The 27,208-nt window shown below is 37.8% G+C and overlaps 1 protein-coding gene and 1 long non-coding RNA gene across 2 annotated transcripts in view; one reads left to right on the plus strand and one right to left on the minus strand.

The window, feature by feature from the left end:
• Positions 1–15,873, minus strand: part of bmp7b (bone morphogenetic protein 7b) — a 52,907-nt gene extending 37,034 nt beyond the window's left edge. Inside the window, exon 1 of the mRNA XM_077204724.1 lies at positions 15,154–15,873. Within this exon, the coding sequence (XP_077060839.1) occupies positions 15,154–15,553 (400 nt within the window). The 5' untranslated portion in view covers positions 15,554–15,873. The remainder of the gene's footprint in view (positions 1–15,153) is intronic.
• On the plus strand, positions 1–26,587 carry LOC143712729 (uncharacterized). Its single transcript, XR_013195055.1, has 3 exons — positions 1–128; positions 6,096–6,196; positions 26,430–26,587. It is a non-coding gene; the product is annotated as an uncharacterized LOC143712729 (long non-coding RNA).
• Positions 26,588–27,208: the final 621 nt, after the last annotated feature.

Here is a 27,208-nt window from a genome sequence, read left to right on the forward strand (position 1 = left end):
CAGTGATGGTGTTGACGTATGATTTAGCACATGGTTTGCCTTAAAGTATATTAAAAACATCACATGGACACAACTTTAAAAGCTGGATTTTCACCACATGGCGACTTTAACATTGCACAGACATGATGGTAAGTAACTAATAACATAGATTTTTGGGTGAACTAATCCTTTAAAGGGTCTGTCAAGCTTTCAAAACAACTGAAAATTGACATCAATGCACTGATATTCCTCTCATTTGTTCTTCACATTCTTCTCTTGTAGTTTTTGTATTGTGTTGAATGGACTAAAGAAAACAGCTGAGGAATCTTTTGTTGCACTTTGTCTGATATTTCCCAGCACAGCAAGGTCTGTGGCCTGCTTCTCTGTAACAATGTTACACAATGTTGATGCTCTGGATCTGTGTCCATACGGGACAGGCGGGGAACTGCACTCGCACCAAGAACAGATGGGCAGGTTAAGCTTTTTCCTCTCACAAAGAGATAAGGACAGAGAAACACAAAGAAAAAAAGTGATTAAAACAAATGCAAACATGAAGACATTAAAAGGTACACTGTGTAACTTTTGACCCTCTAGCGGTTAAAAAACAAACATGCATGCATTTTGTGGAGGAACATTGTTTTGGTTTCACTTCGGCTCTGCGTGTTTGTGCAGATGAATATGGTTATCTTACTACTCATAAAACATTCACTACTAGGCTTAAAAGATAAAACAAGTTTAGATGGAAAGGATCTCAAGCTGACTAGCTGAAGATGTTACTGTTATCCATTAATAGACACGGTACTAACTTGATAGTAAATTCCAGAACAACAACAACCATAATGAAATGAGCCTTCACAATAGATAATGCTTTACAATGAACTCTGTTAGAGAGCTACATATGGCAATTTCTCTGTTCAATAAAATACCTTACTCGCAGCTGAGTAATATAAACACAATCTCTATGTCACTTTTACAACATTTCTGAAAAGCCAAACCAATGTTGATTCTTGTTTTCTTACGAGCTCAGTCGCGTTCTCTGTTTTGCCAGCAGACTCTCCTCTGTCTGGTGTTTGTTTAAAACGGGTGATTCCCCGGAGGTTGGGGATTTAGCAGATCCATGTCAGGCTTTCTTGCTAACTGTGACAAATAACCTCTGCCACTCCAGCCACACGTCAAAGTAACCAGAGCATTTTTTTGTCTATTTACATATATGACGAGACAAGAACTGGCGAGTGAAGTATGTACGCAATTTTACGCAAAAACCATCCCAACCGGTCTCAAATATAAACACTTATACCATATTTACTATAGTGAATCAGGGTAAGACAAAAAAAAAATATTGGAAGAAAGACTGAGGGTGTATTGACTGTAAATGTTGTTAATTTTGAACAACAAAAAAACCTATAGTGCAAATTTAAATATAGAAAGCAGCAAACTCCAAGCCAGTGATCTCCCAGCGCTAGAAAAGTAGCCTAACACTTCAGTTACACAAGACAACATGTCAAGACAAGAGTCCTAATCAAACTCAACAAGAGGAAACAAATTCTGTCAAAATCTGCCCTTTTATTTGGTGCCAAGGCAGGCCGATGGCTCTCACTGACTCTCTATTATTTCTCTCTATATCGTTTGTTATAATTTCCAAGACTTGTCCATCTGCACCAGTCACATCAACAACCAGCAAACACAAGTCCTTCACAGAAGGAACTGACAAGTCTAGACCTACAGTTTGTATGCTTGGAAAAAAGTGTTGGAAAATAAGTGCTGCAATAGTGTGTGTACGTGTGTGTGTGTGTGTGTGTGTGTGTGTGTGTGTGTGTGTGTGTGTGTGTGTGTGTGTGTGTGTGTGTGTGTGTGTGTGTGTGTGTGTGTGTGTGTGTGTGTGTGTGTGTGTGTGTGTGTGTGTGTGTGTGTGTGTGTGCAGACCTTCAGCAGATAAAGTTCCCTGTACAGCTGCTTTGGCCAGCAGATGCACAGAAACATCTGTATTAACCTCTGGCAGTGTCCCAAGGGCAGCCCGCTGAGAGCAGGAATGCTAGGAAGGCCCTTCGACAGAGCCAGAGACAGAGAAATAACAGAAAGACATGGAAAACGGGCACAAAAAAGAAAGGAATAAGACAGCTGCTGAAAGGAAGGCCCTTTGCTTAGGAGCTCTGCATAATGTTTTAGCAAAAACAGCTATCCCGTAACTGACCATCTCACAATTGCACTGAACATTTATTAGTGAAATGACATCACATATAAATCGTCCCACATTTTAGTATCAGTGGTTTGTCTTACTACAGAGTCATGTCATAACCATAATTATTAGATGGCAACCCGTGACGTTCTACCCGGAGCTGTTCACGTCCTCAGACTCGGATTTATGCATTTCTAGGTCAACACTATCAACACTGAAATGAATCTGCAGCAAACCAAAATATACTTTAATATCATATTGAAAGTTGTATGACATGAGTTTAAATATATTTGTAATTATACATTTGTAATGATGAAGATGCAACTGTGTACTTTTAAAATATATTAACTTTATTTGTAATATTGAATAACACACACTACATTTCAAATGATAATCAAGTACTTGGCATGCGCTTAAAGTCGTCATGAAACAGAAGTTGAGATTGTCCTTTTTCCTTATTGTGACGTATATCCGAGTGAAACGGCTTCTGAAATTAGAAAAAAAATGTAGGGCGGGGCTTGATTTCGTCCTTTGGGAATTGATTGGATCGTTGGAGGTTGGGCGTTGCTAACAAAATGGAGGCAGATTTGAATGACAGTTTACAGTCAGTTGTGGAGGATTTCTCTCCACCGGGCTCACCACCGTTACCCTCCCATGAAGCATTTTTAATTGAGGAACCCAACGATGAGAACGAGGACGATCAGCCAAATTTTCCGGGAGGAATCACCTCATATTTATATGAGCCTCCCGCGAACCAAGATGAGGCGGCTGATAGTCAAGTCAAAAGAGACAGACCACAATAGCCACGCCATCTAGTAATAGTTTTTGACCGGAAGAGAAGAGAAGTCGTTTCGAAGGGGGGAGGGAAGGGTAACGTATTTGATTAAAGATTATAAGCGTACATTATTTTAAAAAAAAGAATGAAGTGCACAGATAAATCATTTATAATAAACACTACAATATTACATAAAAAATGAATGGTAAAATTTGATTTCATGTCGACTTTAAGTATGTCAGTCAACATCGAAATAAGTGTACTTCTTCAAAACTTGACAAAATATTATTAAAACATGATTATTTAAAGTGCCCCTATTTCAAATGTTATCGTTCATTACCAATCAGACCAGAGAAGGCCAATCACAACAGACTGGGTCATCTGATCAATCAGAGCAGAGTAGGGCAATCACAACAGACTGGGCTATCTGACCAATCAGAGCAGAGTAGACCAATCACAACAGACTAGGCCATCTGACCAATCAGAGTAGAGTAGGCCAATCACAACAGACTGGGCCATCTGACCAATCAGAGCAGAGTAGACCAATCACAACAGACTGGGCCATCTGACCAATCAGAGTAGAGTAGGCCAATCACAACAGACTGGGCCATCTGACCAATCAGAGTAGAGTAGACCAATCACAACAGACTGGGCCATCTGACCAATCAGAGTAGAGTAGGGCAATCACAACAGACTGGACCACCTGACCAATCAGAGTAGAGTAGGGCAATCACAACAGACTGGGCCACCTGACCAATCAGAGCAGAGTAGACCAATCACAACAGACTGGACCACCTGACCAATCAGAGCAGAGTAGACCAATCACAACAGACTGGGCCACCTGATCAATCAGAGTAGAGTAGGCCAATCACAACAGACTGGACCACCTGACCAATCAGAGTAGAGTAGACCAATCAAAACAGACTGGACCATCTGACCAATCAGAGTAGAGTAGACCAATCAAAACATACTGGACCATCTGACCAATCAGAGTAGACCAATCACAACAGACTGGACCTAGATCAACTGAAAATTAAACTTCTGTTATCATTTACTCACCCTCATGATGTTCCAAACCTGCATGACTTTCTTTTATTTGTGGGACACAAAAAGAAACCTTTATGAAAATGACCCATTGAGCTCCAACGAGGATAAAAGAGCACCATATATATATCACAAAAGAAAACCAAGCAAACCAGTAAATTGAGGGGAATTTTTTAAGTAAATCAGTTCACCCTTCTCTCAGAAATCTGTCTTCAATCTTGTGAAGCTCAACAGTGTGAATCAACTATAGTGTGCGAAAAGAGCAGCTTTTCTGCAACACATCTCATTTTGTGACCCATGCAAGAAAGTCAAATGGGTTTAAAACAACATGAGGACGAGTAAATAATGACTGTTGCAGTCTACTACAACATGCAAAAACAAATGCTGTAATTTGTTTATTTAAAAACAACTGTCATTAAAGTGAGATTCAAACTTGTGAAATATTATACTCCGTGCCACATAACCCCCCCCCCCCAGAATATTTTTCCATGACAGAAATTGTTAATAGTCCAGGAAAAATTATAAATACATGTTTATTCTTCCAACACACAAGCATGCCACATAAAACACAGCAAAACAATGGTATTATGTGTGCACTTGTGAATGTGCATTGAGTAAGACGCCTTTTAATGACACATTAACAGATTTGCCTATAACGTCATGCTTCCCTAACAAGGCTTCTGATTATCGTCACTATAAAACATTACAAATTTGAGCCAGCCAGGAGCCTGAGTGTCCCCGGAGATCTGTGTGCATGTGTGTGTGAGGCAGAAAGCTTCCATGAGTATTAACCATTGTTGTAGTGAGACTTCAGAGAGTTGGTGCGCTAATGAGAGGCTCACTGATACACACACACACACACACACACACACATACAAATACACAGATATCTGCATTCACCAAAACTCAGGAGATTCACAATACAAGGTTAAAGGGACAGTTCACTCAAAAAGGAAGATTGTCATATAGCAGAATGTTCAGGCTGCTAAAGAATACATGCAATTCATTGGGGGAAATCATATCATAGGTTGTAAAATGTCATGTGGTGCAACTCCCCAAAACATTTAAAAAAATATTAATTATTATTATTATTATTAAAGTCCCCCTGTAGTCAAAAAATGTATCCCTTAAAACTCATCTTTGATCATCAAAATGGCATATTTAAAAGTTTTTTCCTTGAAAGATTTTTTTTCATCATGCCTTAAAATAGCTTGAATGTAACTCTACACCCTTGCCTCATTTAGTATGCACGGTTCTATGGATATGCAAATGAGCTCCGCCTCCACTCACTCACACCAGCTCAGAGATGCACTTGTTGACGATCACACGTTGACCTGATAGGTTACAAGGTAGTTTGTGACGTCAGAAACACCAGCGATTTCAAACCGAGTTTTTGAGATCACTGATGAGATCACTTTAGTTCACTGCAGAAAATGCTAATCAACAGTGTTGACTTTTCAATTTCCACATGGTTTGTCTTAAAGCATATTAAAAACACCACATAGACATATAAACAACATTAAAAGTTTGATTCTCACCACAGGGGGACTTTAAGATCATATAACTCAAATGTATTCAAGGTGTAAGGACAATATGTTATTACCCTTTAACACAACAAGACATGTAAAGAGTTGTTTTCTCGAAAATGGTATTTTAAAAAATAGTAACCTGTACCTTTTTGATGTTTCGTGACATGAGGGTGAATCAGAGTTTCTTAATCACCTTTATTTGGTTCCTCTAAGTATTAATGGTAAAACACACATTCATTCACTTTTATTCGCAATGTTTTGAATTTGAAGTGATGCCAGGAGCTGTGTTTTATTTTACGAATCTTCCCGAGACTGTGATGTAAATGTGACCTATTAAAAGAAGAGGAATCCATAAGAGGCTTAATAGCTAACAACCCCCCGCACAAGAGTGGTATTAAGTCTTTCTTCCTTCCTCTCTCGCTCTCTCTCATCCATCCATCAATCTATCTGAGATTCCACTTGCACGCTAGCCAGAGGACTGCATGAGAGCGAGCGATGACTAACGCTCTAAATAACGCATTAGCGAGATTGAGAGACGGAAAACAGACCCATAAAAAACTGATGGGGTAATGACGTCTCTTTCTCGTGGCAGGTAGCAGACGGGCCATTTCCTCAGCCGACGGGACTCTCAGCACGGGGTGGGCCGGTGTATGGAAAGTGGCGGGGTGAGGTTGAGCTAACGACGGGGGTCAGGTCAGGTCAAACTCATTTCGCCCCTCTCCATCTTACTCTAAGACTGCTGGAAGTTGATTTTGACTAAACTGTTGAAATGCACCTGGCTTTTGAGACACTGTTGGTCAAAGCCAAATTCTTGGTCTGTTCCAAAAAACGTAGACGCACATCTAAATTGAGGGACGTTTCAAAAGGTAGGCAACATCATTGTGATTGCCTTATAAGATACTGTAGGCTACATTATTATGGCTAAGACCCATTCATTATAGTTAATTGTGTTTAGACGAAATATAGCCTACTTACACTACAGGAGAGTTGGATGCTTGCATCTGATTGGTTGAAGAACGTTCTAAGGTGTGAAATTATTTTCAGGGAAACACACGACTAAAGTAGTTCACTTAGTGTTGCTTCGCCAAATGATTTCAGTTATTTTAAAGGTCGTTACAAACCAGAATTACAGTTCTTGGCTGTGGACACGCCTGTGTGTGTCCTGACAAGCCAGGATAGGGACACCTCGTCTAAAAATGTAACTTCGACTTTAAAAGAATGAAATACAAAGTGGTCTGACAGACTCAATTAAAGGTCTATATATATATATATATATATATATATATACACAGGGATGTGAATAAGTTAGGACACCCATGCTAAAGTTGCCTAAAAAGAGGAGTAAAAGATCATCTTTTGGAAATTGATCTTAATGCCTTAATTAAAAAAAATGAGGAAAAATCCAACCTTTAAGGACACCAATTTTCTTTGTGAATGAATAATGTATCATAAATAAATTAATGTTCTTCCTTAAAATACAGGGTGCATAAGTCAGGACACCCCTATGTTAAGTTATGTTATGTGTAAGGCCAGTTATTTCATGGATCCCTGGATACTATGCATCCTGATAAAGTTCCCTTGGCCTTTGGAATTAAAATATCCCCACATCCTCACACACCCTTCACCATACCTAGAGGTCGGCATGGGGCACTTTCCATAAGATCATCTTTCAATGCAAATCAAACCAGCTATTAGGCTAACTGAAATAAAACCATGCCAATCTCTAGGTATGGCAAAGGGAATGTGAGGATGTGGGGATATTTCATTTCCAAAGGCCAAGGGAACTTTATCAGGATGCATATTATCCTGGATCTATGAAATAACTGGCCTTTAAAAATAAAAATCTGCCTGACTCTATAGGCATTGAGATCAATTTCCAAAAGATGATTTTTTTATTCCTCTTTTTATGGAACTTTGGCATGGGTGTCCAAGCTTATTCACATCACATATATATATATATACACTAAATTGCACCTTCCTCATTTCAAATGTGTAAATAAATATAAGTATATATAAAATACATGACATACAAGTTTCAATAAAAATGACATTAAAGTATATTTTAGTTTACCATAAATGCTTGTCAGTACATTTTGGCAATACACTTTAATCTTATTTCAATAGACAATACAAGTAATTATGTAAAATAAAGATTTTATTTTTTGGACTTAAGTTCAACTAATTGCAAACATTTCATGTAAATTACTCTTAACATGAAATGAAGTGTCTGAAAACATTACATTCAGTCTTTAAGTATATCTCTCTATTATTTCTGTAATAAGTGAATTTTAAAGTTGTTTTTCACATGGGACGACACTATACCTTCTAATATAGGCCTATTTTGTTCATTTTTTTCACCAGTACATAATTATTAATCACACAAAAAGCAAAAGACGTAAAGAATGCATCATAAAAGATGTTTAGACCATTTTTCTAAAAATGTTTTGTCCTTTGTGTTACTTGATAGTCTCCATCTACTTAAAGTCCTTGGAAAAGAGCAGCCTGAACATTCTGCTAGGCATCAACACTGAGTTGAGTTATCATGTGCTTTTCTTTAAGTAGTATCCGAGTGCCTGTATTTCACACACTGAAAAGCATGTTCTAGATCCTTCGAGCGTTCACACGCCCTCCGCAGTGTTAACTCTTCACTAGTGTTGTGTGCGCCGTGTTGCAATGCATTTACATTTTACATACATGCTGTAACCCATTTACACAGCTGGGATTTTTACTCAGGTGACTCAGAGACAAAATGTCCCGTGCCCTGGGGTCCAAACTAATCAGAGATCCACCCACTTACACACGGCACATCTCTGTTATCACTAAACCCAACAAGACGCAGGCCCTTTAAGGGGAACTCAAATGACACAACTTATCTGACTTTCACAACTAGAGCTGGGAGATATACTCAGCATTATGATGAATATTAAAATAGTCTGATTAAAACTTCAATAGTAAGATTCACACCCAAAATTAAAATGATGTCATCATTTATTCATGTTGTTTCAAATTTGAATGACTTTCTTTCTTCTGCTGAACACAAAGAAGATATTTTGAAGAATAGACAACAAGACAGGCCCAAGGCCCCATTGATTTCCATGTATGGGAAAAAATACTATACAGAGTCAATGGGATCCATCAACTGTTTGGTTACTGACATTCTTCAAAATATCTTCTTTTGTGTTCAGCGGAAGAAAGAAACTCATAAAGGTTTGGAACAATATAAGGGTAAGTAAATGATGACAAAAGTTTCATTTTTGGGTGAACTATCCCTTTAAGTACACTTAAGTGTCCTTTTATTTCATTAATATTATATTATCTGCAAGTACAGTTTTTAAAAATTCAGTAATATTAAGCACACTTCATTTTCACAAGGGTAAACATATTGAATATCATCAAAAGGAAATAAAACTATATCTTAAACATTACTCAAGTCACAAACATGTAACTCAGAAATGGCTGGCTCTATAAAACTCTGAAAGCCAAGTACAAAGCCTTTGCCTCCAGTGTTACTACAAACAGTTTAAGTGAGTCACACCTGCGCTGGATTGAAACGCACTTTATTTGACCGACGGAAAAAAGATTCATTCTCTTGGAGCAGCGAGACACCCACATGTCTGTCGTAAACTGTGCCCCAGACTTATGAAACATTTGTAGGTATAAAGTGGTCTGGTCATGTCAAACAAAGCTTCTTTAGAGCCTGTCGTTCAGCGGACCTCCCCACCGTGCTTCAGAGGAGTATCTGTGAAATCAGATCCACAACTGTTGTCATAATATTTTAGAAGGGGCGAATGCCATCCAGCTTCATTCAGAAGGCAAGAGTACGAATAATCAAGATGGAGGGCAAAAGGTGTACACTTTCTTTCAGTCATTTATGAGGAACAATTAGGTTGCTTCATCTGAAGAAGTAGTCTAAAAAGTTGAAATGTATATGTAGGTAAAAAGACAATTAAAGGCAGTTAAACAGAGTAAATCTGTTTTTAAAAGTCCATTCACTTATGTTTTCACTTAATGTTCAAAGAACGTTTTGCAAATGTTTATATTAAGTTATGAAAGTGTTATTTCTGAATGTTCAAAATGAACGTTTTAAAAAAGTTTTTCCTTGGTTATGCGAACGTCAAGGGAACATTCCCTTTTATCATTTTGCAAACATTATGAGAAAGTTACTTTTGAAGGTAACATTTAAAAAGCGTTAATGAACATCCAACTTTCAATGAATGATGTATAAATGACGTTTTTGTGGTAATGTTTTGAGAACATTATTAAACAACTAGTTCTATGTTCTAGAGCCCAACAGTCGGTTTTTCGGAAGTAAAAACTCCATTCATTTTCTCCACAGGGAAATTGATTTTTAATGATAACTTATACACCTTTAAAAGACAGCCCTACTGCTATGAGGTTGATAATCGATAATATTTGCTTATGTTGAAGCCGTTAACCACCATTATTTCAACTTAGTTTTAATTTCATGTTTAACAGCGGAATTAGTGGTGAAAAACTACATTACCCATGATGCTGTAGAAAATTCCACCAATCAGAGAGTCGAAAAAAGCAAAACATGGCAAAAGATCTGTTAAGACCCCGCCCACTCCCATGAAGCACTGAAAATTACATAATCGGGTCGGTCTCTCTACGTTCTCAAAATACTTAAATATTTTAATATAAAATTTAAAACATAAAAGATTAAACAACATATATTGTTTTTATATATATAATCAACATTTGCAAATGAGTAGTTTTATATTTCTCCATCATTTTTAGTATGATTATGCTGTTCACAATGCATCATGGGATTGTAGTGCTTATCTCTAAACCCGTCACATAGTCTTGAACAGTCAATACTTTTTTGCTTCAAATCAAAGTTTGCAGTGTTATGATTCACTTGTAGCTGGTTGGCTTGGTTCATGGCTTATATAACGAAGACTATTTTGAAATTTGAGACATGAATAGAAAAAAATACTTCCAGTAAAGTGGACTGGCACTAGTTCACTCTAGAACCCGTTACTGTAAGAATCATAACTTTGGGAGAACCTTGCCAGAACATTAGCCAAAGTTCTGATAGTATTTCCTGTTAGTTGAGATGAATCTTCAGAGAGAGAGAAAAAAAAAAATTTTAAACACTAAATATGCATTCGGTTATGTAAAAAGTTGGAATTTGTTCTAGATCACTAGCATGATGGCATTCATACTAAATAAATGCTGCCACTGACTGGCTTGGTACTAAGGAAGCAAAGACCGATACTGACACTTCTGTTGCTTCTGAAACATAGCATGTGTTCATAATTGTAAATCGCTCGCCTTTTGTCAAAATTGCTCCGAAAAGATTCAATAAGTCTGATCAAATCACGAGGTTCAGGCACTGAACTCACAAAGCAGCTTTTCTCTCGCAGAGAACATGCTGCGAATGCATCGTGAAGACATGCATTTGTTTTAGCAAAGCCATGACACAGATAATCCTGGAAGTGTGCTCTGTTTTTCTTTCTTTCTTTCTTTCTTTTAATAAAATGCATGAATAAGGTCTCTGATTGAAGAATACAACTTTGCAGGCTACAAGAGAGAGGGACGTTTTCTTCACTGAGAGGATCTCTAACAAAAAAATACCAAAAAAATCAAAATAGAGAATTTCATAATTTTATCGGTTAGGGGAAAACCCCATTCCAGTAAACATTAAAAAATCTTTAGATGTTATTGGATCGCATGTGGTTTTTCTGTGAACTCTTTTGTTTTCCCTGTGTTCGCTTTGCTTATGTGAAACATCTTTGTTATGATTGACTGTCAGGTTTATGGATCGCAGATTCAGCAAAACCCTTGTATCGTATGGCATCCATGCAGTGTTCTCTGGGCCTAATGCAATATCGCACTATGTAACCACCATCGTGAAAATTAAGTAAATATATACATATCTGCACATTCTTTCTGCAAAATGCCCAAGGGTGAAGTCTCTGTTGACATTGTAGCTTGTTTAATATAAAAGGTGTGCTGTGGCAGTTTGGTTTGGTTGAACGGAGCGACTACAGCAGGTTATTTGATTTAAAGCTGATGTCTTTCCTCGGGAAGAGAGAAAGCAGAGCAGAAAGAAAGAGAGGCAAGCCTCCGTGGTCAAATCCATCTGTGTCAGTGCTTGTCCAAAATAGGCACAATACAGCAGTCCTCTGGATAATTACACATTTCAGAATAGGAAACACTGTCACCTCCCTCCTTGTAGACATACACTCACATTCACACACATGCTAGTCATTTTCAGATTAATCATTCCTGTTAACCCGTAAATGCATGAATGTTTCGCCAATCATTATTACATATCCAGGACTTTAGCGAACCGGATCTATATCTACCACGCACAGATGGATCTCTATCTGTTGAGATAATATAAAACTCTCCTGATATTAGAGTAACAATTACAGAAGAATAAAATAAAGCACATTTTGTTAACTTTCGGAGCTTGGAAGGGTTCAGTTTGAGCAGATGTTTTATACCATCATCACTGTCCTCATCAGAGCTCATTTTCCAGTATATTCAGCATCTGGCTCGTATTCGCCATCTAAAACATATTCTCAAAACTATCATTTTTAAAATCTTCCAAATCAATATTTTGATGATCGCTGACAGTTTCTTCCCCAGATCCAGCATCAAGTGACAGACACATTGTCAGAGACACATTTGACTCCGCAATTTCCACATCCTCATGTCATTCCAAACCTGTATGAATTTTTTTTTAATATTGTATTTGTATATGCAAAATATATTTTGTGTTCCACGAAGAAAGAAAGTCACACAGGTTCGGAACAACAGGAGGGTAAAATGGCTTTATAGTGTAAAGTTGGGATGAAATGGAAGTTGCGATATTCTTTTCTTCCCTATTGTGACGTATATCAGTGTGAAACAGCTTCTGGAACAAGAGCAAATGTAGAGCGAGGCTTGATTTTGTCCATGGGGAATTGATTGGATGGTTGAGTGACAACCATCTCCTGTGAGTGACAGGTTGCCCCGCCCTCACTCCATCACTAAACACATCATCAGAGAAGAGATGAGATGTTGTTGCAAGACGTTATTTTGATTTAAGATTACAAGGGCACATGAATAAAAAAATTATGTTGTGGATGGATAAATCATTTATAATAAATACTGCCGTATTCCATAAAACAATACGAATTTTGATTTCATGGTGACTTTACGAAGAATTCAGATCACCACTAAACTATTACATCCAACCCATTTTGCCAATAAACAGCGATATAAATCACACCCTTAACAACATAACTGCTCTTATCAGACAATAAATCACACTTTACATGGCAGTGTTGTGCTAGTGTGCAGATGATGACGCTTTAATGAGGAAACTAACAGGCTTGCTGATAAGACAAGCCAAGTTCTTATGAAACATTCAGCCAAGCCAGGTTAGGCGGTGTCAAAGATTACACTTTACGTGGAGGTAAAGGTGGATGACTAAAAGCTACTTGAATGGTGACCTGGGGCCGTTCATGTGTTACTAAAAATACAAGAGTCATTATTACGGTTATTGTTCTTATAACAAAACAGTGGAACTACTGTAGCTACTATGGTGGTAAAAACAGACATTAATCAAAGTGAAAATATTCTGAACACTATGTATATATTACGTGTCATAGTTTTACAGTAGTAACAATAAATGTGATTGGCAGAAACTATGGCTACCATGATCATTTTGTTTTTTTGTAAGGGTTATTCCATCGGCGCTTTTGTATGCAAGAATATGTGTGAGCGGCCCCATAGGCTTCCTCACTGTTGAGCAAACGAGTCATGAGACGTACTTTGCACTAGGCAAAACACTTGTGCCTCTGTCAGCTGATATCATTACTGCAGAGAAAAAAAAACTGAAGATAAAGAGACTGTTGAGCTCCCAGACAGCCAACCCTGAACACCTGAATATTAGCGGAGGACACAGCTGGCGCTGAGACAGCAGACGCTTGGGAATGCGACAGCGCTTTATTATCACTGCCCAAAACACACAATGCAAATATAGGTTTGCGTTCACCAGCATCAGGGGCTTGGAAATCACGCCAAGGTTAAGACTTTCCACAGATAAGTGGCCTAATAAAATCAAACAAACAATGGAGGAGAGAACTATGTATGCTATTTTGGCCTAGGAACAAATAAAATATCTAAGACTCTCAGGGGGGAAAATCCCCCTTCTTTGGCCTGTTATTATTCACTCAGCCCTGTTATTATCTGATTTCCGTGGCAGGTCTTTCCTGTCAATGCCAAAAACATGAAGAGACAGAGGATCAATCGGAGTAAATGTTTTAATGCAAATATTGAGTTAAAAAGTGCTATTGTTTAAACGGACTATCAGATGTCATCCGATTTCACATTTAAGCTCTGCAATTTCATTAGATGCTCTTTGTCTTGTCAAAATCAGTTGCGCTATTGGAACCAGACTTTGTGACAAGTTCTTTATCAAAAATATCGAAACAAACATTTTTCAGAGTTATGCAGCTTCACATTGTTTCTTGTAAAATATTTTTCAGAGTTATGCAGCTTTACATTGTTTCTTGTAAAACTATCAAGTTTGACCCCAAAATATGTGGTGCCTCAATAATAGGGTGCAACGGGGCTAAAGGCCCCTGGATGTGAATTTCTCCTAACTCACTTTCATTTTTATTTCCACCATAAGTCATTAGTGTGTTCTTAAAGGGATAGTTCACACAAGAATGAAAATTATCCCATTATTTACTCAGCCTCAATCAATCCTAGGTGTATATGACTAAAACAGTTTTCAGCCAGAACTCGACTCGCATACAGCCGTTACCGGAAGCCAGTGATTATAGTTTATAAAGTTATAAAAATGGATATTTTTCTTACAAAAACCCATTGCTTAACTTCAGAAGCTCTTTATTAACACACTTGAGCTGTATGGATTACTTTTATGTTGGGCTTGTGGGCTTTAAAATCTAAGGTACCATAAAGCTTGGAAGAGCCATGATAATTTTTAATATAACTCCAATTGTTCTTGACTGAAAGAATAAAGTCATATAGGCTACAACTAGGATGGCTTGAGGATTAAATTGAAATTATGGGATCATTTTAAAAGCCTTTAAGTGCTTTATGGGTTTGAATCAAACGATTACACCATAAATATTGTGGACTGACTGTTTTAGTAAGCAAACTCATGAAGGGGCCTCCATCCGCTAGAAGATATAGTCCCTGACTAAACAGAATGCTGTGATTGGTGAACAGGTGTTTCGCGTCATAGCTGTTCCATAGTGTGGAAAATAACGCAGAAACCCATGCCGACCAATCCGGAGCAAAGACTAGGACTATCCGCTTTATAAACAAAACTATTTGACCAATCGGTTCACCAATCAGAATCAAGCATTATAGAGCGCCTTAATAAAGTTCATTCAATGGATACTTTTTTGTCAAAGTTCAATAGTTTCTTTTTACTCAAATGATGAAACTGCATCAGTAATCAATTAGCCTATTATCATTACACATCATGACCCAATAAGAGTCTGTATACACAATTTGCACTGTAGCCTATACAACTATTGACGCATTTGAATGGTTTCAGTGAGAGAATCACAGGTGGGTGCAATTTCCTAGGACAAAATAAAGAAGGTTAAAATATGGCATTTGACATCCCAGGACTGTCAGTGCGCGCGTGCTAATCTTACCTAGATTAACAAAACTCATGACCATGTCCGCGTCGTTCAGAAAGTTGTTGTCCTGAAGTGTCGCGATTGGCGGTCCCTGAGTGGTGAAAACGGGCTTGTATGGGTACGAGAAGCCCTCCTCGTCTCCCTCGGTGGACATGGCATTGTACAGATCCAGCATGAACATCGGCGCGGCGTTGTGCTTGCCGTGGAGGTGCGGCCGCGGCCGGTGCGGCAACCCGAGGATTGACAGGATCTCCCGCTGCATCTCCCGGCGCTCCTGGCTCTTTAAACGCCGGTGGATGAAACTAGAGTGCACCTCGTTGTCCAGGGTAAAGTTTGTAAAGACCGTGTCCGCCAGGACGCAATATCCCCACACGAGCAACAGAACAAGAGCGCTTAAATCCAGCAATGAAACCATGATGAACTTTCGCGCAGAGTTTCACACAAATAAACGAGCCAATCCAAATAGGTGATGAGTGAAACGCTATCGCTGGTATAATCAGTTATTTTGTTCCCACATCTCGCCCTCTCGAGAACGCTCTCAGATTCATTAACGCGGGTATAACCTGTTGCGTTTCTACAACCTGCGGACGCACAGAGCGCGATGCGGATTCAGTGCAGATGGCAAGCTGGAGGAGGAGCGAAGCGGAGACGCGTAAACTCCGCTTGCAAAACGGAGAGTGGGAGGTATGAGGACGCAGGCGACTGATAACGGCAGGGTTATCTCCGTAGATGCTTGTCTAATGATGCTTGGAGGCCGCTTACGCGCTTCATCCATGCCCGTTTTCAGAAATGCACCTGCGGCGACATGTTGCCCTGACGCGCGTGTCGCTGCGTAAAGATATTGCAACATGTCAAGGAGAGTGAATTATAATGCTGTTATTAGCTGGAGATCTTACCTTAGGGTAGGCTACAGATTACAATCAGAACATCTCAAAAACAAGGAGTGAACATTGGTAAAACACTAGCTGTGAACTGTTTCGAACGACTACAGTAAATGTGAAGTTTTTGCTTGAGGAGATAACCATGGCGTTTTTGGTTAGGATCAGTAGGCATTGTTCAGTCCATCGACAAAACACTGGCGAAGAACATTATAGAAATAGTAGTTTTATTAGCAATCCCCTTCTTGCTGATTTATAAAGCCCAAATATCACAAAAATCCTTTAAACAGTTTTTAAGATGAACTTCAACAGTCTGAAATTCCTTGTAACTGAATAATTTGCACGCCTATTACACAGCTGCAAGTATACACATGCCTTTGATAGTTTGATCTGAGATGGGAACACCTTTATTCATAAAACACTGGATTTGTGAAGATTAAGATTTTAATTTGAATGACATCAACTCTTAAAGTCCCCCTGTAGTCAATAACTTTCTCCCTTAAAACTCATCTTTGATGACAGAAATTACAAATATATTAAAAAATTAAAAAAATTATTCATAGACCTACCTTAAAATAGCTTGAATGTATACATGTACACCCTTGCCTCGAGTCAGTTCAACGAGTCAGTGTTTCCCGAAACCATCGTTCTAATGAATATTCACAAACAGTATCGCAAAGTTGTGTGGTCTGAATTACAGCTCTTGGCCTGTGGTTAGAAGCAGTTTCTAGTTTACATGACATGTGGACTTAAAGGGATAGTTCACCCAAAAATGAAAATAATGTCAGTATTCACTCACCCTCATGTTGTTCAACCCCGTAAGACCTTCGTTCATCTTCAGAACACGAATTAAGATTTTTTTGATGAAATCTGAGAGCTGGATCACTCCTCCATACTCCTCCATAGGCTTCTTGAGGGATTGAAACTTGCCGGCCTCGAAAAGTTATTAAAGACATCGTTAAAATAGTCCAAGTGACTACAGTGGCTCAATCTTAAGTTTATCAAACAACGAGAATACTTTTTGTGCGCAAAAAAAATAAAAAAAATAACGACTTTATTTCAACTATTTATTTCCCTCTCTGTGGGCCTCGAGTCAGTTCACTACTGTAACAGCGTAAACTTCTGTTGTTGTACGTCACACGCATCACACACATGACCAGCGTCGGCCAATAGTGAGCCAGCCTACGTGTGACGTAGCTCTACGCAATCACACTACGTTAACTGACTAGCTAGTTGATTTCTTCAATGATGCATCGTACTAAGATAGTGAAGCAGCGAGTTACGTAGTTGTACGGGAAACGCAGCCCTGATTGGTTACAAGGTAGTTTGTGACTTCAGAAAAAGCATATTGAAAAACACCACAGACATATAAACAACATTAAACGCTTGGGTTTCAATACATTCAATACAATTTTTTGCTTCAAATATTGCCTCTTTGTAATCAGTGTGAAATGGTTGACAGATAGAAAATTGTCTTTTCTAAATGCACGTTAGAATTTATTGTGAATAATTTATATGTGCATCATTTTTTCATAACTGTACCTCGTTTAATCAAAATGTCATACCTGGACCTTCTGTTGAAAATGGAAGGCTTATCTGGTGGCGTTTGTAAAGGACATTTAGTCTACTTAAACCCGTGCCTGCAAAGCTCGCATCTCAACATCAAATCAACAACCAATGCACAGCTCCTACATTTTTCAGGGATGCAAACACATGTATGGTCAAAAAAAAAGAGAGGTTATCGAAGCCCTCGCCCCGCGGCAAATATCCATAATTGTGATGAATTTAATCCTGTGTAAGTTATCATTTTGCAGTGTAAGATTACAGTTAACACCTTTAAATAATACATAAATGTATAATGTATTTTTATTAAACTTAATGAGTGTATAAATCAGCAGCAAAAAGTAATTCTTGAAAAAATCTGCAGTCATTTTATAAAAAACTAAACATGTTAATAAAAACAAATTACTATTAGTACTCTTATAAAATTCAATGATGCAATCATACATTTCAAAATTTTACATTTATATATGAATGTCAAGAATTCAGAAGTGTATTTATTTATATAGCCTACACTACACTACACAGAAATAATATACAATTAAATTATACTTATTTTAAATGTATTGTGCACGATAGGTATAAATAAATATATAGGCTTTTAATAATCTTTCAGTGCGCAAAACCATGAACCCTTCAAAACAGAGCGCACAAAGCGCGTATGCGCGTCGCGGGCGCAGAATGATGTGCTCAAAGCAACATGGAGTCACAGTGTGCAGCGAGTCGTTAAAAAACAGCAACAAACATAATATACAAATACACAAAATAAAGTAATTTTATGCAAATCCACAGCCTTTTATCTACAGATCAAGCACTATAATGTGAATATATCATATTGGAGAGAGTTTTACCGCGCATCCTGCTGTAACCGGACGAGGCGCGCGCGCTGAATACTGAATGGAGAATGATTGACAGCCGCAGAGGGAAAACGAGTTTCCGTAAACTTTAATTTAATGTTGTAAATAGACTTCTGTCCCTCACATTAAGCTATGGAATGGCTTCAGATGACTTTGTGAAATTATAATAAGACCCTCTCAGTCTCAGACCCAAGTCACTCAAAATGACGTGAAAAAAGCGCGAGGCGCCGAAAAGCGCGCTGTTTGCATCCCTGATTTTTTCTTTATCAATAATTAATTTCACTTGGATGTGTGCCACATATGGAAGAAAAGATCTGTTGCTACTTCTGCTTCATTACATCTTTAATGTATGTACAGACTATTATATAGTTGGTTTTAAACAGGTAGGCTATAAATCCCAGGTTACACCCTTAACTAATTAACTCAAATAATGAATCGAAACATCACCCACGTTAATTGTCAAATTTCTTTTTTTATTTATTTCCTAAAACACTCTTCACCAATGGTCTTTGAAGGGCCTTTCGTAAGGGATTCAGATGCTGCTCACCTTATTTTGACAAATCTGAGCCATTGTTGTGATCGCTTCTAAGCAGTGTTGTGCTAGTTACTAAGATATAGTAACTAGTTACAGTTACTAGTTACTTCATTCAAAAAGTAACTCAATTACTTTGTTGATTACTTACACCAAAAAGCAATGCATTACTGTTAAAAGTAACTTTTAGTTACTTTAAAAAACAAAATTCTTTAATGTTCCCATTAATGTTCTTTTATGCGTTATGGTCTACACAAACACAAAACTGACTTAAAGTAATTTTTAAACACTATTTTATTTAAGTCAGACCAGCACAAACTGAATATATCACAAGGATTTCTGAGGTGACTCGCTATGCTGACTCGTGATCTTTGCAGTAGACGCGCCAGAGAGAAATGCACATTTCATACTGATTACATAAGCAGAGAGCAGTCTGTAGTCTGTTTTCTTTCGTTTTGAATTGTTCTGTTTAAAAGTAGACATGTCTGTGAGGCAAGTAGGTTACCTTATACGCAGAGTTTCGGTTCATTTATGAGACAAGCTCCAGTTCACGCGCTGGCGCCTCCGTTTCGTGATTATCTATCGTCTGCTATATTTACTTCTTATTTATTAAATCCAGGAAATTGGTTGATGAAACATTGATTAAAATTAAGATACAATTAATACAAAACGAAATTCACTTTTAAGAAAGGTTTTGTGCTTTCTGTTTGATGTCTCTGTGAAAGTTTTAAAGCATCTTTTAGTTCCGCTTTCAGAGCGCTCACGTACGGAGAACTGTCACGTCCGTAACATTGTTTCTTCCTCATAAATACGAACACTAAAAATAAAATAAAATAAAATAAATATTTTGTTCTGTGGAGACTGAGAGCCAACCCTTCTTCATCCGGTGGGTAGTATTACTTTGGTTTGCGCAGTGTAATTCACAGAATTACTAAACAATATTTTAGGCCTATAAAATTCAGCCCGTATAAATCTGCATTTTCTAAGCTTAGAAAAATGGACAAAATTCATTTGATTCTAATCATAATGTAACATTATTGTGAAATTGAATTCTTTATAGGCTATTTGCTATTCGTATAGTAAATCCTTATGTTTTTATCCAACTAGGCTATGTGTGGGCCTTATGTAAAATACGGGACAAATCGTTCCCCTTATTGATTTGATACGTGACGCATAATTTTACTTGTAAATACGGGACAATTCCGTATTTTAAGGGACGGGTGGCAAGCAACCCTACCACCAATCCTACAATGTGTCGCTGCTGCAAACAGGTTAGGCTGTAGGCTACACTTCAGCCTAAATGAATTAATTTAAAAAAGTAACGGAGAACGCACCATATGGTAACGGTAACGGAGTTAATTTATTTAAAAAGTAATGTGTTACAGTATGAGTTACTGTCAAAAGTAGCTCCGTTACAGTAACGCGTAAATTGTGTAAAGGAGTCAAATCCCTCCATCACACAAACAAACATAATTTCTGACGCCTGTACCGAACTGTGATGGGAAATATTGCAACTATAACGAGAAAATTCAGGTATGGTTGAGCATTCTGTCCTTTTTAAGGTTGCATCTTGTGACATTGTGTCCTGTTTTTGGTTTGTTCACATGTTTTTGGTCCACGTTGCGTTCATATTTCATTCAAAGCACACCAGAGTTCGCTTGGAAGCGGACTGAGAGAGACCCATCTTTTCAGATCGGTCCGCTTGTTTGGTGCACACCAGGGTTCAGATGGCAGCTTTCACACTTATTCAAATGAACCGCACTACCAGAGCAATCGCACCTGTCCGAACCTGCCAAGTATGAACACACCCTAACTCTAGAGGAGACACATGTGACATTGGGGTCTTTGTCTCAAGGGGGAAAAATATGAGACACAGACGGCTAAGCAAAAGTTTCCAAATAATCTCATTGCTGTTAAAGAGAAACAATGAAGGTGCTGCTACAGAGAACTCCTTCGTGATTTATATAAAGGCATAATGACTGATGTATGGACTCAGACAGTGGACAGCTGTTGCGTGAGGCCAATCCCACATGCCCCTTATGGCTCAGCACCTCTTAAACACTTCTGAAGCTCACCTGCGCTGTTTATTCTGTCACCCGGCCACATTAACCTCTCCAGTTCAGAGCCATGTGTACAAGTGTACAGTTGAAGAGATAGGCCAGTTGTTTTCATAACCAGCTTTGCCTTGAGCACAGGTGTCAGGTACACTCATTAAAGTGGATTCAGCGCCAGGGGAACAGGGCGGTCACAGATGTGAAACAACAGCTGCTTTGATTTAGCTTTCGGGAAGATGGATGGAGAGGAAGTAGCTCTTTGCTTTACGCCCCTTATTGTGTTCATTTATTATTTAGGGATACTTTCAGTCGTTTGATTTGCAATGAAAATAAATGTGGTTCATTCATCTGCATTGTTTTTTCTTGCGCTCAATATCCGTTTGTACCTCGATCAGTGTTAAATACCTATTAGAAGTAGCCTGAACCATGTCAACAGCGCTTTCCGGTTCCATTAGATGGAATCAGAGAATGGCTGCAGGTGTTTACATTGAGGCAGCGTCTGATTGGGGACTTAAAAGAAAAGGACATGGTTTCAGTTAAAACTGTCCTCCATCTCTGTATGTGGGAGCCAGGGCCCCCCGGTCCCCCTCTCGGCCCAACAGAGAGCTGTCATTCTGGGGAAGGACAATAGGAACAGACCCCCCTTTGTTCCAGCTCCGATGGCCCTTGTGACCGGCACAGTAAACAGCGGGCACAGACTGATTTGCCGGCCTGGATAGCCACACTGAGGAGCTTTTGACCGGGGGAAGTTAAGCAGAACAGCACCCTGATATCTCTCTTTCAAGCACAGTCTCTCTCACTCACCCTCTTGAAAACAGACTTTTATTAGCAGGGAATGTACACAAAAGCCAGCCATTTACGCAAAGGAGATGAGGAAAGATGAAAACAAAGCATGAGTGTTTACGCTCATGTTAAAAAGGGCACTGTCACTCATGTTCTGAATAATACTTAAAGGGATAATGCACCCAAAAGTGAAAATTCTCGATATATAGGCTTATGACTTTCTTTCTTAAGACAAAGTTAACACGCATAGCAATCGCATTGGTAATCCATACGAGCCAAGTTGATGGATCAATGTTTAAACAATTAAAACTTTTTTTTTAAACTAAGTTTAAACCTTTTAAACAAAAGTTGTTGTGTGTGAGAATTTTAATATTTATAAAATTTCATTCTGTATTTAAAAAAAATATATACTATAAAGGCCCCGATATACTTCAAACAAAATCGAAGAACAAACTGTAAATGATGTTCAAACTGTAAATGATGAACTAAAAAAATAATCACGACCAAATCACGGCAAAATGTTAATTTGGAGTTTGTTTAAGAAGTTCAAAACCGCTCACCAAAGTCAACTTTATGGAAAAGTTTGCTTCGGCTGGTAAAAACCTTTCAATTACCATTGCTTTGTGGCGAGTAAGTAATAGGTAGCTGTGGTTCTTTGGCTCCGCCTTCTTTGACATCTCATTTCTATTGATCAGGGGTGCGTTTCAGGTACAATGATGCAACTCACTGCTGCTTCACTACCATAGTACAATGTATCATTGAAGAAATCAACTAGCTAGTCTCAAATGTTTCCCGAAACTGTATTGTCGCAAATTGGTCTTTCAACCCCGTTGGTTAATGATGTCACGCACGTGGTGGAGTTATAACTACTTTTAATGAAAATGTTTGAGATCAAATTAATGCTAGATGTTTTGCTATAAATTATGGACATAGCATGGTCTATGGTCTAGGCCTATTTCTCATTTTTCTCAGTTATTTGGCTTTATTTCCCTATTCAATCATAGGTTCGTTCTTATGTACTAGAACACATTCGCAAATGAGCACTCTTCAAAAATGACGCTTTAAATGTCTTGACAAACTAAAAGACATCAATGACATTTGTGTATGTATTCTAAATAAAAGATACAGATTGTAGTGAATGTCAGCTTGCTTATTATGCTAAAGATAAGGATTTAGTGAGCGAACTAGAAACTGCTTCTAACCACAGGCCGAGAGCTGTCGTTCAGACCACACAACTTTGAGATTCTGTTGGTGAATGTTCGTTAGAACGATGGTTTCGGGAAACACCGACTCGTTGAACTATTCTGATAACGACGGAACTTGCGGACATAGTTGGCTAACAATGCTTTTGGGAAACACTTCCCAGTCCGTCGAGGTCAGACGCAAAAAAGTGTTGTCACTTGGTTGAAAAGGAATTAGATCTTGCATGTCACTTGACCAAATGCGACAAGACAAGTTTAGAAAACATGGCCACAAATGAGATGTAAGAACTACGACAGAGGGCATGATTATAATTGAATAATGACTTAAATTATCTTAAATTTCAGTCTATACTTCATAAAAAAGCTTTCGTAAGGCTTCAGGGCCTATATGTTGTTACCATCCACTTTCCTTGTATTGAAAACAGATGCTTAGACAGCTGGAAATACATGGGGGTGTGATTAAATGATGACAATATTTTCATACATTAGACATTCTGTGTACTTGCCATGTTGTTACACAGCATTTTCCTTACAATACAGACTTAGCCAATACCCTGATCACATGAAGCAAAAATAATGAAGCTTTCCTGGTTGTTTACACACTATGGAGGACTCACATTGCAACATGTCTTAAAAGCAAGATAAAAAAAGGTCACAGTTCTTCTCAGTCTAAACAAGCTCAAACTGTTGAGTGATGTAAATTTGAGAAATCAAGTGAAGAAAGAAGGACACTTTTTTCCCCCCAGTCTTTGCAGTCAAATCTACTCTTCCGTTCAAAAGTTTGAGGTCGGTAAGATTTTGTAATTTTTTTTGAAAGAAGTATCTTAATCTCACCAAGACTGATTTTATTAGTTAAAAAATACATTAAAACAGTATTACAATTTAAAAAATTTTTTTTTTTTTTTTTAAATACAATTTATAGTCTTCAGTGTCACATGATCCTTCAAAAAAAATCATTCTTTGCTGATTTGCTGCTTAAGAAACATTTGCTTGTTATTATCCATGTTTAAAAGGTTTTGCCCGCTAAATACATTTCACATAATACAATATTTTTTTGCAGGATTCTTTGAAGAATACAAAGTTCAAAAGAACGGCATTTATTTGAAATGGGAATCTTTTGTAACATTGTAAACGTCGTTACTGAAGTAGTAATTTCTTTCAAAAAAGCAATTTATTTCAAAAATATGTTACTTTCACATGAATCTGTCTGCCCTAAATGATAATCACTTTAGCTCTTGCAGTTTAGAGAACGACGCTGAAATCAAAAAGATTCCGATTGAAAAGGAAAGAGATTCAAAAGATTCTAATTCCATCCTGAAATAACTGACACATACTGACACTCTCCCACCTCAAAGGCCTTCTAAAGCTTCTCTCCTTTTTTTTCCTTTTCGCTCGCTCTGTTTGACTCTGGCACCAAGAATTGGAGACATGGGTCAGAGTAATATTTATTTCGCATGTTGTCTGGTTCAAGGCGGGGGACGGTCTTTTGAAGGCAGCGGGATGGCAAACAGTGGGGCGGCCCGGTGAAGCATACAGTAAAACTCTTTCAGGGTAAACGGACCCTCAAATGAAGCACTGAAGATCTGAGGAGGGTCCAGTAGGGCGAAGCGCGTTCCTCCACCCGTTATGTCCGGTTTAGATTTTCGGGACACCCTGTGTGTGAGTACCCGGCATCACGGCAGGCTGTTAAAACACTGGCGGCCAGGTGGGACTGAGCAATAGCAAAGTTGACACTGCGAGAGGCCGCGCGAACATATGAGACACAGCTGTGAAAAGGGGAAGCAAGAAAAAAGAAAACGCGGCTTCAGATCTCTGTCCTTTCTCACATGCAACAAATGTTTTTTCTGCCGTGTGTTTTACATATTTGTGCAAGATGGCCACTCAGGCAGCTGTTGAAAAGCTTGGGAAGATTCTTGTTTCCGCTCATGTGTTTGTATGTTATTGCATTAGATCTCTGATCTTTAGTTTTTACAAAACGATTTGAACTTTGTACTTGTTCTCGTTCCTGCACTTTTACGCCTTGCTGGCCTACATTCTAACTTTGTTTTGCATACTTTAAACATTGCTGACTCCTTATATGACCGCTTTATGCTCACGATATGTTCCTCACTTACAATGGTTTTTGAAAGCATTTGCCAAATTAATAAATGTAAGAGTAAATAATCAATCAGCCAATTAATTGTTCTTTTACTCCCAACACAATCTCATGGTAATTGCATTTTGTCAATTGGTGGCTAATTCGTACAATCTCATTCGTACATTTTCATACGATCTTATTCCTTTGTGACGGGTGTGTTTTGGGGCGGACCTTCATGCTTTCTTTTTTTCTAATAATCGTATGATTTTGTACGATTCACATAATGCAAATTCATACCAAATCTCCACCACGTTTTCCCCTGAGATCAGGTTGTTACTCCCTAAAGACTGAAACTATGCTAAAACTATGTTCATGTTCAGAATGGCATACTATAGCCCAGTGACAAACCTAGAAGAAAAGTTGCTCAAGAAGGCAACGCAATGCATTAAGAGCCAGTGGGTGAAACATTTTGAAGTCACTAAATTATACTTCTGTCTTCTTGGAAGCTTCTTATGGTCAGTACTAAACAAGAAATTACGCATCTTCATCCTTTTCAGGAATTTATCCTTTTCTTTTGTTAAGTGAATTGATTTAATAAATAAAACATTAATATTTGCAGAAAAAAAATATTGGTTAACTGTAAGTTGATTTAGTGTAAATAACATTGCATTGTATGTAATATATACAATTTATATTTTTGAATTTTCAATTAAAATTTTTGAATTTTCAATTAAAATTTTTAATTTTTGAAAGTAAAAACTATGAATTACCATAGAATTCACAATGAATAACAGTAAAAAGTTATTCCTGTTGTAGCACAGGGCGGGTAACACTCGTCTCAGTTACTAGGTCGCTATAAAAGCAAAACTATGGACCAGAATCAGAAGATTTGGATCCACTCACTGAAGCAAAAAATAGCAAAGATTATAGTAAGAAAGAATAAAAACAATTAACCACTCAGACCAATGTCTGGAATGCAGCTAATTAATGAAAAGGTAAGTGTATTTTTCTATTTGTTTCTTTAGCATGAGTTGTATCTTTTGAAATTGAAAGAATGAAAGAAAAAAAATAGATAACAGTAACACACATTATTTCAAATAAATGATAAACACAGAGTCAAAATTTCCCAATATCAATTTCTGAAAACAATGTCTTGTTTTCAAATCCCAAAAAATTACTGAGTAGGAATGTTCATCCAAAATGAACGCAGTTCAGTCCACAAAAATGTAATTTTGTCTTCAGGAAAATCCAGGAAAACTTGAAAACCGCATTGTATGCAGTTCTGTCCTACCCAATTAGAAAACTATTTTTCTCACAACTCTCACAACCCTTTTTACTCTGTTTCCAGGTACGAAAAGATGGGATCCAAACCAGGGATAAGAATCCACAGCCAGGACAGGATTCAGGATCACAGCAGCAATTTTTCAGACACCCACAAAAGAGAAAAATAAAACACAAAAAAAAAACCTGCCTTGCAAAAACAAAGCCAAAACAATCGTCAGTAACTCATTCAAATAAACAGTTTCAAATGACAAAAATGTCTGTTTCAATTATTTAGATATAGGCAAGCAACGCATTCAGTACATGCTAGTCACCACGTGCGCAGTAGCAGTATTAACATTAAGTGATATGGCATCTGACGCACAGAAGCCAACGGCACATGTCACTATGCGTATCGGCACATCCGGTCTTCATTGGCATGTGTCCCTGACATTATCGCGACACACTGACACGACACCTGACTGACACAGAGTCGCGGAACATGTTGTGACACCTCCTGTAGTGACTGGAAGATTAATCGAGCACCTACTGACATAATTGTGACACAAAATCCTAAATAAATAGTCTAATTTTGTGATATTTTTAAATATCAATTAAAGCATTAAAGTAAGTAATATTTTTTCAAACGTGTTATTTGCGTTTTTATTCATACGTGTTCTTTTTTTCTTTTTTTTGCTATTCCTGCGTAAGAATTTACGTTATTTTAAATATTTAAATTTTTCTCTACAAGTTGTCAAATTTTAATCTCCAGTTATATTATTAATTGTAGCTATAATTTCTTGACAAAAGGTTTCACTGTTTAGAAGATTTGAGTTAAATTTCCAGTACCCTTTAGTCCTTTGATAT

Source organism: Siphateles boraxobius, unplaced genomic scaffold, assembly GCF_051911475.1.
Source record: "Siphateles boraxobius isolate OS27281-9 unplaced genomic scaffold, OSU_SipBor_1 50, whole genome shotgun sequence".
Lineage (NCBI taxonomy): Eukaryota > Metazoa > Chordata > Actinopteri > Cypriniformes > Leuciscidae > Siphateles > Siphateles boraxobius.